The 17,394-nt window shown below is 39.9% G+C and overlaps 1 protein-coding gene across 1 annotated transcript; it reads left to right on the top strand.

Moving 5' to 3' along the window:
* The first annotated feature begins 12,086 nt into the window (after positions 1-12,086).
* Positions 12,087-15,730, top strand: LOC137880965 (major histocompatibility complex class I-related gene protein-like). Its single transcript, XM_068722578.1, has 6 exons — positions 12,087-12,239; positions 12,959-13,225; positions 13,466-13,744; positions 13,952-14,209; positions 14,488-14,595; positions 14,805-15,730. Exons 1-6 carry the CDS (start codon positions 12,191-12,193, stop codon positions 14,828-14,830), a joined length of 987 nt encoding a protein of 328 aa, XP_068578679.1. The 5' UTR covers positions 12,087-12,190; the 3' UTR covers positions 14,831-15,730.
* Positions 15,731-17,394: the final 1,664 nt, after the last annotated feature.

The raw sequence follows: 17,394 nt of genomic DNA, 5'->3' as shown, positions 1-17,394 counted from the left end.
ATTCAGCAAGCGTTGCTCGGAAGTAAGACATTAGTTCATTTGTAATATCTCCATTTGACCATCCTGTACTGAAGGTTACAGTTACATTAGTTCTCATCTTATATTACAGTTAAATTAGCTCTCATACTGTACAAAGCCTTTCCTAATAGGACAACCAGTAGAGGAGAATACACTTCTGATGTGTTATTGTTGCTGTCACACAGATGACAGTTGTCTGTCACCTTTTTCTTTCTTTTTTTTTAATTGAAAATAAGGCGTTCATGTAAATTATTTCTATGTGAATTTGTGTATATTCTGCTGTGTAAAAATGGTCAAGTTTGCATATTTGTGTTAACATTATTGATAACTGTTTAACTTTTCATCATTTTGTCAATGTGATTAGGACAATTTTGGAGAAGATGTGCCTGCAGGGGAGGGTGAGTCCCTTGCAGGCAAAAGAAAAATGGGACAACCTCAAGAAGAAATATAAAGTATGTGCATATGTGTTACTACAAGTTAATTAACATGTTTGCCGACATTAATTTTACTGCTGTTGTTTTTGCTAACTGTCTTGATTGATGTCCTCTGCCTTAGGATTGCAAGTATCCAGGGTCAGGAGAGGGAGTGAGTGGGAAACCCACTGCTGCAACTTGGCCGTGGTTTGTCCTCATGGATGAGGTGTTGGGACAGAAGCCGTCCATAAACCCCCCTGTCCTAACTGCCTCCAGGGCCAAGTCATACAGTGGGTGACCAGGAGGAGGAGGAAGAAAAGGAAAAGGAGAAGGAGGAAAGTCAGCCAGGGCCAAGTCAACCGAGAAAGAGAAAGAGAGAGCAGAAAGATGAGCTGATGGAGCTGATGAGAGAGGACATGAGGTTGCAGAGGGAGGCAGAGGAGAGAAGAGCGCAGGGGAAATATGGACAGGCTCTTTTCTCTACTGGAGAAAATGATAGAGAAATAATGTAAATACTTGTAAATAAATTCAAATAAAGTTGTTTTGTTAAATACATTGATTTATTTATTATCCTGTTTTGTTTACTGACGAACATATAAAAACAATTAAAAAAAAACATTAAATGATTGATTTAAAAAAAAACAACAATATTAATTAAGACATGAATATTTGAACATCAAAAACATTAACATGAACTGTGTGTATACACACAATTAAACTGAACATGTATACAATAACTAATGGGGTGACACAACAAAGGCCCTGGTGTTGTGGTACATCTGGGTGGTCTCCAGAGTGTTTTGGGTGCATCGCCACTGTCCACCGCATCGTCTGCCAACTGTGTTTGCAGGGCTGGCTCATCGACGGCTGCCATGTCACTAAGACTTTTTTTCAGAAATGAGGAAGTATAAAAGACGGCATACAAAAAAATAATTCATGCACACGCTTATTTTGAAATAATCAGTCCTTACACAAAATGTTTCAACAGTGCTACAAAACATTTTTAGTAGATAGGTATCTTAGCTTTACAATTGTTATACTTGCCTAAAAATAATCGTGGTCACCGGGTACCTCCTCCAGGGCAGACACCTCTGCAGACAGGTAGTCCCGCCAGGGAGCACCTGTTGCCTCCAAACCGTTCTCATCCTCTGCCATGTCCTCCACGGGCTCGTCCTCTGGGGCCATGATGTCCCCAGCCCCCAGACAGATGTTGTGGACGGTACATCATGTTATGACCTGAAATGGTAAAATGGCAAATGTGTGTGTGTGTGTGTGTGTGTGTGTGTGTGTGTGTGTGTGTGTGTGTATATATATATAAAAATATGATGTGATCTACTGTTCTTCAGTATCCTAAAAAGTATTGTTGAGTGATTACTTACATGAGGTACGAAGGTCTGGTGCACCTCCAGAGCTTGCAGGAAGATGGCCCGAAATCGGCTCTTCATCATTCCAAAAGCACGCTCTGTAATGGAGCGTGCCCTGGAATGATGGCTGTTGAAGCGCTGGGGTCCCACACCTTGCAGTGGCCTCTCGTAAGGAGTGATGGGGGGGAGTGGGTGTTGGAGGCGTGGGTATCCTCCGTCTGCGAGGATGAAGTGCCCTGGAGGAGGGTGGAGTGCACGCCGGTACAGCGGGCTGTGGCGCAGCACTCTCGAGTCATGGACTGACCCAGGCCAGCCCACGTAGGTGTCGATGAAGCGGCCCTGATGGTCACAAACAGCCTGCAGCAGAATCGAGGAGAACAGTTTTCTGTTCTTGTAGCAGTGACCATCAGGGCCGCTTGGTGGCTTGATCCGGACATGGCAGCCGTCGCTGGCTCCAGCAGCTTTTGTGAAGGCTCGGTGTCTTGCCAGCCCTGGAAACCCACGAGACACTGCCTCCAGGTCTTCTGGGGTACTGGGGAGGTGGATGACCTGGTGGTCACCACCTCCTCAGTGACTCTGTGGACGGTGCGATGGACAGTGGATCGAGGCATCCCAAACACTCTGGAGACCACCCTGTAGGATGCCCCATGCGCCAGCCAGAACAGGAACACCAGGGTCTCGATTGTGGCACCCCATCCATGCCTCCGATCTGGTAGAGGAGGTCCAGCAACACTGCCAGGGCCTCCCTACTCAGCCTGAAGTCGGGCCTTGTGTCCTGGTCATCAAAAAATCTGTCCAGGACAGGCATGCTTAAATTGATCCTGCAGAACAGGGGTCTGGGCTGGTTTAGGGAAAGGAGGAAAAGAAAAACTGTTAAATAAAGAACTATTAAATGTGGGGAGCTTAGGTAGAATAGGCTTATATCTTAATATTATATCTATCTATCTATCTAGTTATTTATTTGTCTATCCGTCCATCCATCCAACCTGTTTCAGCTGAAAAATGACAGTATGATTATTTTAGATTACAGTAAAGCCATTTTAAATATTAAATTATTGAAGTTGTAATGACATTAGCCTCACAAACTATGTTAGCTAGCTGAAGTTAGCATTACTTTTTGATAAAAGTACATGGATTAACCAATTGTAATTTAATTTATATTTAAAATTACCTGAAAATGGTCCTCTCTGACACGGCGGTGTCGGTGGCGGTGGTTCATGTCTTCCGAGAAGAAGTACTACCATAATTTCTGGCTCCATATTTGTAATTTCAGCGCGAAGCTGGTTGCAAGGCGACGGGTACGGTAAAGGAAAAGTTGACTTCCTGTTTGGTGACGCAGACAGGAAGTCCTCTGTAGCATAGGCCGTCTCATTTTGGAGACCGCCTTCACGGTCCTCGAAGGATGCGGCCGATGTAGACCTTGAAGGCTGGGTCCTTCGAAGGATGCAGCCCCTGAATTGAGACACAGCTGCTGACTTACTCGGCTAGGCCAGCAAGAAGCTCTGGCAGGTCAAAGAATACGGCAAACATGTCGAACTAAAAATCTGATTAGTTGAAGACTATGACAATCAACAATATTGTCCCCATTTACTTAAACTGCAAAGACTTCCTAGTGGGCCTCTCTTCTTACCTAGAGACATAGGGGGGAAATTTGATTGGATAAAAGCTCTTAAAACAAGCTGTGCTGGAAGCAGCGCTGCAGGCTGGAAGCAGAGCAACTGAGGAAGACAGTAGCAATGCAATGACAAAATAAGCTAATGGAAAAAAAATATTAGAATACATACATATACGTGTATTTATGATAATTCAAATTATTAAATTACAAAATAGCTATTCCTTTGTGATTCAACAACAGTTTATCTGTTAAGTGAGAATTATATCCTTGTGATTAATCTACTAATCACCCAACTATTTTTGATTAAATTCAAGGAGTATCTTCTGCATTTACTGTTTGGCTGATGTTCTGCACAGGTTTGCTCCAGCTATGCGATTAACATTGTTTATGTTTTACTTATTTCATGTAGTTATTTTAAGCCCAACCATGAGGTTTTTCTAAACTTAACATATGTTCATGACATAACCACTGCGTTAACGTGTTTACTGCGACCATAGTGGAGTGTCATAGTTTGACGTGCTAGGTTACCCTGCCTAATTACTTATTATTATTATTAATATTACCCAATGTTGTAGCTGATGGTTTCACCACTCTGTTACTGTTTTGCACTAGCTGTAGATGTAAGGTTGTGTATCACTTAAACATTATGCTCTGTCTGAGTTTACGTACTTCTTTCGTTAGTAACGTGTTTTTAACTGTTCACTTCTTTGCTATTGAGTAGCAAAGTGTTCACAGAGAAATGGCCCACGGGACGTTTGCTTATAAACACTTTTTGAATACAGGAAGTGAAAATGTATTTTGTGTATCCATGCTTGAATCCCTGAGAGAGCCTCCCAAGAGAGAACTTACGAATAGTTGGTGACACCTCAGAATAACATGCTTTTTATTTAATTTCTTAAAATGCCTGAATGTGTTTTATGCTGACTGCAGGAATTCCGTTTTCTCCTCGTCTTTCTAAATGTTAAACTGATTCTATAATTGTTGGCAGTCATTATTTAGCAGCAATTTCCTAGCCTTTATGCTATGAATGAACCTTGCATCCTTTTCTTCTGAATGAAAACAGGTACAACTTTTTACATTGTGTATCATATCTGCATAATAATAAAGTCATAGTCAATTCATCAGGGACTTCCTGATGTTTATTTTCAAAACTTACATTCTACCCCACTTTACAGAAGCTTATGAAGTCATTAGTAATTATCCTAACTTACCAAAGCTGCATTCGAGAATAAAAATATGATCATATTCAATACATTCTGTACTTGAATCATTCACATTTAGACTTTTTCTTCTTAATGATACTTTTTTATTAAGGTTCTAGCATCAATTACATTTCCTTCCATTTCCGAATTCCAGTATATACAGAACCACTGTTTTCACAATTTTCTAACTACCTTCAAAAGTCACAACACAAAAATAGCTGCATACAAGACAGGAAACACAAACACACCACGAGACTGACATAGTTACATTCAAACCTCAAGGGTATGCTGTAGTTGGGTTTAGTCCAGAGGGGTCCACTGTCTCCAAGACTGGTTGCCATATCTTAATAAATCCCTCGACATTGTCATGAAAGGTGTACATTTAAACCAAAGGTTTCTTAAACATACTAAATAAATATTTTTGTAACGGGTTGTCTAAGATTTTTTATTTTTTGTTATACATGGAGGAGGAAACCTGCAGGAGAGGAACTTAGGAGGCATCCCTCTTCCAAAATGGACAGAAGTGTAATAGCGGTCATGTGTACAAAATAAACAACTTAATAAAAATAAAGAAAGAAATAACATAATCAATCCATATGACAGAGATGGCATATTTAATGAGAGCAGTAGTAGTAAAACAAATAATACAAAAAGGATTAACACTGATGGCAACAGAAGTGGATATAATGGGATGATAATAAAAGCAGTAATAATGTGACTAATAATTATTAGAAGTAGGTTTCAAGCAGGGCACCTGGTCCAGGTCCTGCCAGGTGCAGAACCTGGACTTTCGCAGAACCTGGACTTACACAGGTCCGGATCTGGAATGGATACGCGTCGAAAATCCAGACCAGATTCGGTCTAGATCCTACCCGTATCCGCCCATGAAGCAGCCTGTCCGCCCGGATCCGATTTGGACCCGTTCATGAAGCAGCTCATTTAGCCTGGATCTGATTTGGACCAGTTCATTAAGTGTCTCAATCAGCCTACACTTGTTCTGTATACCTTATTCAAAACTAACTACAGAAATATCTCAGATCAAGCTGACCAACATCTAGATTGCTCTATAAAAACATGAATACTCTATCAATAATAATTAAATTAAATTTATTCAAGACTTGAAATCTACAGTTATGCTGGAGAACATAAATGCATAGTTTGTGTACAATCCCTTGTGCAATTTTTATCCAAAAGTGGACTCTGCAAGTAACAATAAAATCCTGTATTAAACAAAAGAGGCACCAGTCCTTTCAGCAGCTCCCTGGGTTCTAATCGCAACTCTCCCCCCTTTTCTGTCTATCCATCTAATAAAAGGCAAAAAGACAAAAAATAATCTTAAAAAAGAGTTCATTACAGCCTATATATTGAATAGGTATTAATGGAAAAAAGAAATGTGACCATGAATAGTATCAAAACGTTTATTTATTAAATGAAAATCCATTTAAAGGGATTTTATAACACAAGACATTGAACGTCTTTAGGAAATTTTGTTACATTTTGAAAAGATGTAAACTTTTTAAAAGGCTTCTTCAGTAAGGATATTGACATTGGCACGCCTCCTTGAACTTCCTCTGTCTGCTGCCAGGTTGAACCACCTAATTGAGTGCTTCAGTATCTCATCATCCGTTGCGGCACAAGACATGATTCTTTCTAAAGATCTGTAATCACTCAAGCAAATCATACAAAATCTCATGCAGTGGTCGCAATCAAATTAGTTACCATGGCTGTTTTGAAGAGATGCTAATGTTGGTTTCAACACTACCTAAGACCTTGAGTGACTTCAAATTTTTTCAATAAATATTAGTTACTTACGCAGGAGCAAAGTCTTCGATGACATCTGGCTGAAAGACTTTTTCCCATTTATCCCTTTCCAATTTATCCTCCCAACATCATCATGGAACATGTAGGCAAGCATGTTCCATGTAACACGTTTGGTGTCATGGCCCCCGATGATTGCCAGGGAGGAAATCTAAAATTAAACAAAAAAGTACTGTTAATATCTGATACTTTACAGAATGTTTTTAAAAATACTTTTACATCAAATAATGTAATATCCAGTGTTTAATTACATTACATGGTTCTAGTTCTCCCGTGACTCCATTCCCTCCAGCGGGCCCAGTAATACGGCCTGGGCCTCCAGCAGCGCGGTGTTTGTGTTGGCTCCCTGCGGAGCAGCAAGATGAAGCGCTTCTACTGGCTGGAAGAGGACTCGCCGCTGATGGGTGCGAAGTTCTCCACCTTCCATCGACACTGGCTCAAGGCCAAAGGCTGCAGGAAAGACGGATCATGGTCTGTCCGTGGAGTTTCTGAGGAACCTGCATGATTTCGTCTAATTCTGTGTTAAATCTGACCCAGTGGCACAGATGACATTAACTTTATAAAAATAGCCAATGTTTCCACTGAGAGACATCAGTATTAAATTGAGACTGTTTCATAACCAGTTAAAGTTCTTCACGGTGACTTTAAGTGAGATCATTCACATCTACATCTGCTACATGAACACATTTAACTCCCAGTACTTCATGTTGGTATGTTAATATTAAGATAAATAAGAATTAGGGCTGGGAGCAATATTTATTGATGATTACTGATACTAAGGAATATCAATGAATAGATTGTTGATTTAATGAAGAATGGTCCTTAAATTAACATTCAGTACATGAAAAACATGTTATTGAACAATAGCATATTCACTGATTTAGATATACAGTGGAGGAAATAAGTATTTGATCCCTTGCTGATTTTGTTTATTTTTTTTGTAAGTTTGCCCACTTACAAAAAAATTAACGGTCTACAATTGTAATGGTAGATTTATTATAACAGTGAGAGACAGAATATCAAAAAAAAAATCCAGAAAATCACATCATATAAAAGTTATAAATTGATTTGCATTTGATTGTGTGAAATAAGTATTTGATCCTCTAGCAAAACATGACTCCGTACTTGGTAGAGAAACCGTTGTTGACAAGCAAAGAGGTCAGATGTTTCTTGTAGTTGGTCACCAGGTTTGCGCACATCTCAAGAGGGATTTCGGTCCACTCCTCTTTGCAGATTCTCTCCAAATCCTTAAGGTTTCAAGGCTGTCGCTTGGGCAACACCAAAGAGCTGTCTTAAGGATGTCAGGGACCAGATTGTAGACCTGCACAAGGCTGGAATGGGCTACAAGACCATCGGCAAGCAGCTTTGTGAGAAGGAGACAACTGTTGGTGCGATTATTCGGAAATGGAAGAAACACAAAATGACCATCAATCGCCCTCAGCCTGGGGCACCAAGCAAGATCTCACCTCGTGGAGTATCGATGATCATGAGAAAGGTGAGGGATCAGCCCAGAACTACATGGGAGGAACTTGTTAATGATCTCAAGACAGCTGGGACCACAGTCACCAAGAAAACCATTGGTAACACATTACGCCGTAATGGATTAAAATCACTTCCTGAGGCAGCTGAAGAAATTCAACCTGCCAAAGACAATGATGGCGCATTTCTACGCTGCCATCATTGAGTCCATCCTCAGCTCCTTCATCACAGTCTGGTATGCTGCAGCCACTGCCAAGGACAAGGGCAGGCTGAAGCGCATCATTCGCTCCGCCGAGAGGGTGATCGGCTGCAATCTGCCGTCCCTCCAGGACTTGTTCGCTTCAAGGACCCTGAAGCGAGCAAGAAAGATTGTTGCCGACCCCTCTCACCCTGGACATAAACTGTTTGTTTCCCTACCATGTGGCAGGAGGCTGAGGTCCATCAGGACCAAGACTTCACGCCACATGTACAGTTTCTTCCCGTCGTCAGTCGGGCTCATTAACAAAGCCCGGGACCCCCACTGACTCTGTCATCCTCAGGACAATTTTCCTACCAGACACTCCCCTGCTCATCCCTGTTTCTTTATTTAAACACACTCAACATTTATTTTACATTACTTTTAACATTTCACTTACATTTCACTTATCTGTTTGTTGCGCACTTTATTTTATATTCTATTGTAAATTGTAATAAGTTTCTATTTCTTGCACTGTCTTGATTGTTGTTGATTGTTTAATGTTATGCACCTTCCACCATGACAAATTCCTTGTAGGTGCAAACTTCCTTGGCAATAAATATTTCTGATTCTGATTCTGAAGAGACATTTCCTGTCTAAACCTCTCAAATAATTTAATTTAAATACAAACCCCCAAAATAAAACAAATTCAAATTAACTGTTCAAGGCTATTTGAGTTCAAACTATTATTCATTATTTCACAAATAAGCACAGATTACAAAAACATTCTTAATATTTAATAGAGATTTGTGTAGCAGAATTTTATTTTTATTCACCATTTACATCTCTCAACCCCCAGATGTATGTTGTTGTTTTACATTTGTTGCCATTGTTTCATGTTAAATGTACAGATAATGTAGTGCAGTGCCTCACTAGTACTAGTAGCACTGCTGCTGCTTCTGGTACTCTGCATCACTGGACTCTTCATCTGGAGGAGGAACAATAATGGTGAGTGAAGCCATTTTTACTCCACTGTTGGACTCAACATAGTAGAAGATGTACTGGGTATACTGTATAAGAGCTGCTCTCCCACTTTTACAGTCAAAGCAGAAATCAGTGAAATTAATACAAAACATGCAAAAGTGTTTTGTTGGTTTCTTTTCATAAACTCTGGATTTTCTTTAACATTTAATATTGTAATGTCTCTTTATTTCAGGATTCAGACCTGCAAACACAAAGTGAAATGTCAAGAGTTGTCGTGGCAAAGTCTGCAGCATCAAACAGGTCTTCAATCAGACTGATGAACCAATGGTTGGCTCACCTTTTTTCCGTTCTGATCTGCTACAGACTGGATGATGGATGGGTCCTCTTCTAAGGTCCTTGAGGTCACCAAGCAGACAATATTTTGGAGGGTTTGGGGATATTTGAAGGCATACTTTGTTTTTTTCCAACATGAGAGAGGATATAATCAATATGTTCCTTCTTTCTTACCAGGTTATCTATTAATCTGAATCTTTGGACGCTAACATTTTCAACAAACTTGGCTTAAGTTTAACCATTAAATCATCATGCATGATGTTTTGACAAGAAATCCAGATGGCCTGATTTCCTCTTAAAAAACAATACATTCTCTAACCCTAACTCAAAGCTGACACTGATTAACCATTCATGTCATATGCATTGAATGTGTTGTAACTCTATTATGTTCCATTCATTCTGTACACATGACATCTAACATTTTTCAGACTATTTTTGGGATTATGAGATACTGAATTGAAATGCAAACACTATGGATTCTTTCTGCCTCAGTGTAATTAGTCATTAACAAATGGACTACTAGGCCAGTCAATGTCAACATTAAGAACTGTATCTTTGATTGATCGGGGTGAACGTTAGGGATTGTTTCCTGTATTTACTTCCTCATAGTTCCCAGTGAAATCTCTTTAGTTCCAGACAAAATCCTAAAGGACCTGAGTCAGGCTTAACTGAATAAAACAACCAAAAAAATACAGTGATCACTTAGTGTCTAAATGTATTTATATTTCTGGAGATCTTTTAGTATTGCAGTGCATAGCATGACCTGAAATCTCCCTTATATGGCTTGATTAAGGTAATACTAATGCATTTGTTTTACTAACATGGTTCAAACAAGTGTTGTAGTCAAGACCACCGAAAGCGAGACCAAATCATGAGCAAGGCTAGAGTGCAGCGAGACAAGACCAAGACTTTGAGGGGTTGACTAACTGTGAGGTCAACGTTTGCTTCATGTCTTCAGGTGCATTCCTCATCCCCTACCTGATAGCGCTGGTGTTTGAGGGCCTCCCTCTGCTCTATCTGGAGCTGGCTATAGGACAGAGGCTCCGCATGGGTAGCATCGGTGTCTGGAACTCCATCTCACCACTCCTGGGAGGTGTCGATGGGTGGCCTAGAATCATTTGTGACATTTAATAGGATTTTTTATTTGTCATTTTCTTCATTATTTAACGAGCTGAAAACGTCTTTGTGGTATTGGAAATGTTGTTTATCATTTATTTCCTATGTGTAGGGATTGCCTCCATGTTAGTGTCATTACTGGTGTGCATTTTCTACAATACTCTTCTTGCCTGGGTGCAAAATGGCTTCGTGATGACAAAAGAGGTCTCACTAGAAATATCGCGAGATTTGACTCAACACACTCACTTCAGGCTGCTGGAGGGAGCAGCAGTGGCATCCTGGAGGAGAACAGGATGTAGGTCCGTTTGTCTGCGACTTTAACAACAGCATTACAATACATTATATTTTGTATAAATATGTTTGCAGTGCTGGAATGTAACTCAGTAGTAGCTACATTTGCTTAAGTACTGTAGGTCCTACTTAAGTAGTATTGAGGTTGCCTACTTGAGTATTTCCATGTTATGCTACTTTACTCTTCTACTCCACTAGATTTCAGTGGGAAATACTGTTTACTTCACTATGTGTTTGACAGTTGTAGATACTTTGCAGATTCAGGTGATTACAAAATATAAATCAACTTATATTGATGTGTTATTGCAGGATAAGCTTCCCAGCAGTATAAAGTAGTTGAACTCCATCTTTACCAGCTGCAACATTAAAGTGATAAATCAATGCATCAATAATTATAATCCAGTAATATAATATATGATTCTAAAATAGATCATTCTGTATAGAGTACCTTTACTTTTGGTACTTAATACTACATATTGTGATATAAATACTTTTGCACTTTTACTAATGAAAAGAATTGAATGCAGGTGTAGAGTGAGCGGCTCCTGCCCCGTTTCTGGGCGGGGAAGTAGTTTGCACCTAACATGGTGGTAACTCCGTCGGCTGTCGCACCTGAGAGGATATACGTTCCTCTGCTGTGGTGTCAGGACAATACCTCAGGCCTTTTATCTCACCCCGTTGCTAAATCGTTGGGATTTCAGATTAATTGAATTCCTGAAACTCTTTTTCGGCTAATGCCCTCGGCCAGGGGTCACTAATAGGCGGACCGCGGTCCGGATCTGGACCCAGACGCCGTTGTATGCTTTCATATTTTTCTATGATCTTGTTACACAGGACTTTTTACTTGTATCAGTATTTACACACTGTGGTATTGCTACATTCACTGAAGTACAATATATTTACTTCTTCCATCTCTGTATATTTGCAGAACTATGTAGAAACATCAGAATAAAAGTATTGTAAAAATATGTTTTAGTCAATAGCTGCATCAGGAAAAGTTATTTTTTTTGTACCTTTGTACCTGTCTATACAGTGGAGGACTGTACGCTAACTAAGCAATTTTATTCAAACACATAGTTACATACAAAGTTGACGTACTTGTACTACTTGAGTATTACCATTTAGCAGTATAAAGTTGCATATACTTCTACTCCCCTAAATTTAAGAGGGAATTATCGTACTTATTTGTCTGACAGCTATAGTTACTTTTCAGATTACAATTTGTCATACTTCCTGTTCATTGAAAACCATTTATGTCCAAATGTGGGGATGTTATGACTTCAAAGGTCACGCCACACCTACACTGCGCATGCCCGGTATCGCAGGTGAATGTGCATTCACCTGACTCTCCCTTAAGCTTGAGGATTACTTATCAGAACAATATGAAAACGTTATTTATGTTGCTCCTCTTCTGTCATGTTGCATCTACAGGTAAGGTCACACTGTGACTCTCACCGTTAGGCTGTTTCCTGTTATTATTGTCGCTGTAAAACTCGTTGCAGTCACTTTGTATAGAGCGACTTTAGGAGCCATAGTTTCATTTTCACTCCATCATAGTGTGTTTACAGTAATTCCGTTATTCAAACGTGTCCATTTCACACTGATTTAACATGATCAGCCGTACTGTTCTCATGTAGGGTTACTCGTCAGTGCATTATAGAACGACACATATACTGCATTCATGCTTTAGTGTAGGAATGTAAAAGTTGGTCATAAACTCTGTGTGAAGTAATGTACGTATTTTTAGGGATGATAGAGGCTATCCCCATATGTTAGTGTTTGTAAATCAAATTATATATGACAACTATTGCAAGACATTGACTTGCTAATAATAATAATTCCCTAAAGTACACAATTGCAAATTAACAAATATCTGCTGTAAGAAGGCCAAAGTCACATGATTTCAAATAAGGATACAATAAAAATATATATATTATTATTGTACACTGGCTATCTACATGACTCATTGGTCAATGTACAGTCACAACATAAAATTAGTAACGGGAGTGGGTCTGTAACATATTCTTTAGGTAGCTCATTGTGATGTAACATATTTTTGAATTCTCCTATTATTCTTTTTTAATTGACGACCATTAATATCCATATTTTGTATAAAACTTAAGTTCCAATAAACCTTCTTTGTCCTGCAGTGAGACACTCCCTAAAATATTTCCTGTCTGCAACTTCTGGAGTCCCAAACCTTCCAGAGTTTGTGGGTTTTGCGATGGTCAATGAAGTCTTGGCGGGTTACTGTGACAGCAACAGCAAGATCGTGGAGCCCAAACAGAACTGGGTGAGAGATTTTATGAAGGATAACCCAAAACACATGGAGTGGTATACTCAGATGTGTTTTAGCAATCAGCACTACTTCAGAGCCGACATTGACGACTTGAAGCAGCGCTTAAACCAAACTGGAGGTAGGCCTGTTTATGTTGTTTAACTTTTGGCTGGTGAGATGTAGCTTCCTGTATAAACACATGCCAGTGCTTTTTGATGAAGAGAATATGGACTTTCACTCTGTTTTCCAGCAGATGTTGCGTGGCTTCCACAGAGCCAATAATTGGTGGATCAGCGTGTCTCTGTGGTGAAGATGTGATATTATGTGTTAATAATCGGCTGTGCTGCAATGTCACTTTTTCCCTCTCTACCTCCATCAGGTGCCCACATTTTACAGAGCATGGATGGCTGTGAGTGGGATGATGAGACTGGAGAGGTTATTGGTTTTCATCAGTATGGTTATGATGGAGAAGACTTCATTGCAATGGACATGCAGACGCTGACGTGGACTGCACCAAAACAGCAGGCGTTCATTACCAAACTTAGATGGGATGCTGACAAAGCCAGATCAGAATACAATAAAAATGTCCACATCCACACATGTCCTGACTGGCTGAAGAAGTATCTGCACTATGGGAGGAGCTTTCTGCAGAGAACAGGTAGATTCACGTGACCTGATGCTCTTTACTAAAGTGTTCATACGCCTCTTCTGTTTTTAATGTACATTAAATATGGACATAGTTTCTCTCACCTCACTTCATCTCTTTTATTCTTGGCGTCCTCTCCACTTTTATTTCATAACTTTATTCACTTAAAGCTACTACAAGGAACTTTAACTTTGTGTTGATTTTGGCCCTCCTCCCCAGTCAGCTGCCACGCTACAGGTTTCTACCCTGACAGAGCCATGATGTACTGGAGGAAAGATGGAGAGGAGCATCATGAGGACGTGGACTACGGAGAGATCCTCCCCAACCATGATGGATCCTTCCAGATCAGTGTCGACCTGATCCTTTCATCAGTCGCACCTGAAGACTGGAGGAGGTACGACTGTGTGTTTCATCTCTCTGGTGTGGAGGACCACATCGTCACCAAACTGGACAAAGCAAAGATCAGGACCAACTGGGGTAAGACTGAGATCAGATGTGATGGAAATTTAAAAACTAACGCTAGACGTGGATCATAACTTCAGAGGTTATGCCCAAAAGCATTTTGTTGTCAATTCAATAGACGAGTTGTTGTGACTTTTAAATTTTTAACCCTCTTAATCCTAAAAGAATAATCTTGTTTGCGACCTCTTATCCTCTTCTTCTTACTCTTATTTTCATAGTTTGGGCAATTATTGTTATGATAACATTGTACTCATCATCTGTGGTAGAGACAATGTGAATGTTTTGTGTTTCAGTTTCTCCGTCAGAGTTTCCTGCTGGTGTTGTTACTGGAGTTGTAGCACTGCTGCTGCTTCTGGTACTCTGCATCACTGGACTCTTCATCTGGAGGAGGAACAATAATGGTGAGTGAAGCCATTTTTACTCCACTGTTGGATTCAACATAGTAGAAGATGTACTGGGTATACTGTATAAGAGCTGCTCTCCCAATTTTACAGTCAAAGCAGAAATCAGTGAAATGAATACAAAACATACAAAAAGTGTTTTGTTGGTTTCTTTTCATAAACTCTGGATTTTCTTTAACGTTTAATATTGTAATGTCTCTTTATTTCAGGATTCAGACCTGCAAACACAGAGTGAAATGTCCACAGTTGTCGTGGCAAAGTCTGCAGCATCAAACAGGTCTTCAATCAGACTGATGAACCAATAGTTGGCTCACCTTTTTTCCGTTCTGATCTGCTACAGACTGGATGATGGATGGGTCCTCTTCTATCGATGGTCCTTGAGGTCGCCAAGCAGACAATATTTTGGAGGGTTTGGGGATATTTGAAGGCATACTTTTTTTTTTCCTTTGTCAGCTGCCTTTTTCCCAACATGAGAGAGGATATAATCAATACGTTCCTTCTTTGTTTGTCATCTTCCTGTGTCGGAGCACTCCTATGAAGTTAATGGGAACTCTTCTACGAAGTCCTCCAAGTGCTTTGAGTTTGGGTGCTTTCCAGATGCCCTCTCCTTTTTCTGTTTCAGTTTTTTGACACTGTTTATGTACATGAGCGGTCGTCAGCTGTACGGGTTTGCCAGTGAGGTTTCTTCTCCTGAGAAAAGGTTTCCTTGGCTCGTTGACAGCTTTTCTTGATTATCCAGTTGCACTGATGAACTCTTGACAAAGTCAAACCAGGTTGCTTGTTCATTTGTCAGTGTTAAGCTGATACTCCAACATCATCACAGCAATTCATTAATTCATGAAATCTGTCAATGTCTTCGTTTGAGGGTCTCATCCTGCTGTAACCTGTCATATGTCTCTTCAATTGTGGTTTTGAAGAGCGGGAGCACACAGAGCTTTGTGATGGTGTGCTCACCCCTGATAGTCCAGCAATCTGTTAATGCATAAGTCCGTTTTTTGATGTCTTTAACAGTTTTGCAATATCACAGTTTACATTTCGTGTGGTTTTCAGAACTTTTTCAAAAATTTTAATGGGTGTGTAATGCAAACTGCATTATATTTTGGGTGGCCAGTTATGGCTGCATGTTCAAGGGGGATTTGCAAATTGTGGGTCGTATTAATTCATTCACAGAGTGCACCTTTCTAGTTGTATAAAAAAAAATACAATAAAGTTGTTGGTACAACTGTCATGTTGGTGTCTTTTCTAATGACTGCATCCAAAAGGTGCGCTTTAGATCAGTGCTACATTTAAAACAGCATCACCAGGTTATCCATTAATCTGAGTCGTTGCACGCTAACATTTTCAACAAACTTGGCAAGTTTAACCATTAATCCATCATGCCGGGTGTTTTGACAAGAAATCCCGGTTGCCTGATTTCCTCTTAAAAAACAATACATTCTGTAACCCTGACTCAAAGCTGACACTGGTTAACCAACAGTCCTTGAATCATTCATGTCATATGCATTGAATGTGTTGTAACTCTATTATGTTCCATTCATTCTGTATACATCCCTCCTCTGTTGCTCTCCCTAAGACAGAGGATGTCGTTTGTGTACAGATTGTAAAGCCCTCTGAGGTAAATTTGTGATTTTGGGCGATACAAAATTAATTGAATTGAACACTAAAGACAGCCCACTAAAGGGAGTAAGACAGAGACGAGCTGGGATTGTGCCTTATGCCGGCTGAGGATGGGAAAAGCAGAAGACTCTAGGGTGGAGGAGAGACCCAAATGGGACAACAAGGTTCAGTACCTGCTGACATGCATTGGCTTTGCAGTGGGAATTGGAAACGTCTGGCGTTTTTCTTACCTGTGCCAAATCTATGGAAGAGGTGAGACGCTATAATACGATGCACCAGATTAATTCAGTGTGGCTTTGTAGCACAAAGGCAGTAAAACTGCCTTTGCCAAAGCACACTGTATATAATCCATCAAACTTAATCATTCAGTGTGCAAAAAATACATCAAAACATTCGGCCTGATCGGGAATGGTGTGCAATGACTTTCTTCAGAGATTCGCCCAGCGGTTTTCCCGAAAATCCCCAAAAATGGAGCAAAATTTCTTCATTCACTTGAATGGGGTTTCAGCGTGAAGAGAGCAAAAAAAACCCACTTAACTTTGGACCCATATTGACCAGCCATACTTTAACGTAGAAAAATTATTCAAAGACAAACTATGGACTTTATTGAGCCAAATGGACATTTTAATAGCTAGCACAGTTTTCATGAAGTCACAGATTAAGTTTCAGGAAAATTTTGGGTCCGTTTCAGATTTTATAACGGGTGTGTATTGCGCAGCTCGTTAAGTGCTAGAGTGAGGGCATAACTGAGCTAACACTCCCATCATTTCCAAAGGCTTCTCAAACAAAGATGTATATCTCCAATACAGAAATGACGGGAGCCATTTGTGGACTGTCTATGACGAACACAAGATTCATTCAATGCAGAAAAGAGAGAAGCGATATCTCAATCGAACCTCAACGATACTACCGGTAGCATCGGCGTGTATATTTATATTGCAACGTCTTCGGGCAGTAGAAGCCACACCTTAAAAATTTCTTGTGAAATTTTCTAGTTCAGTATGAAATTTGACCATAAATATTGTTTAGATATTAGACAATTGAACATTCTCGATATGATTTGACAGTTTTTGACTACATCCAGACTTTAATACAACTGTTAGGCTACATCAATATATATGGCACTAAATAATCGCGTAAGTTAGACATTACTGTGATGTTCAGACCTTTGCATGAGGAAAG

The sequence above is a fragment of the Cebidichthys violaceus genome, unplaced genomic scaffold, assembly GCF_023349555.1.
Source record: "Cebidichthys violaceus isolate CVI_PGR_0920_01 unplaced genomic scaffold, fCebVio1.0.p SCAF_3, whole genome shotgun sequence".
Lineage (NCBI taxonomy): Eukaryota > Metazoa > Chordata > Actinopteri > Perciformes > Stichaeidae > Cebidichthys > Cebidichthys violaceus.
This window is presented reverse-complemented; position numbering and strand designations above follow the sequence as displayed.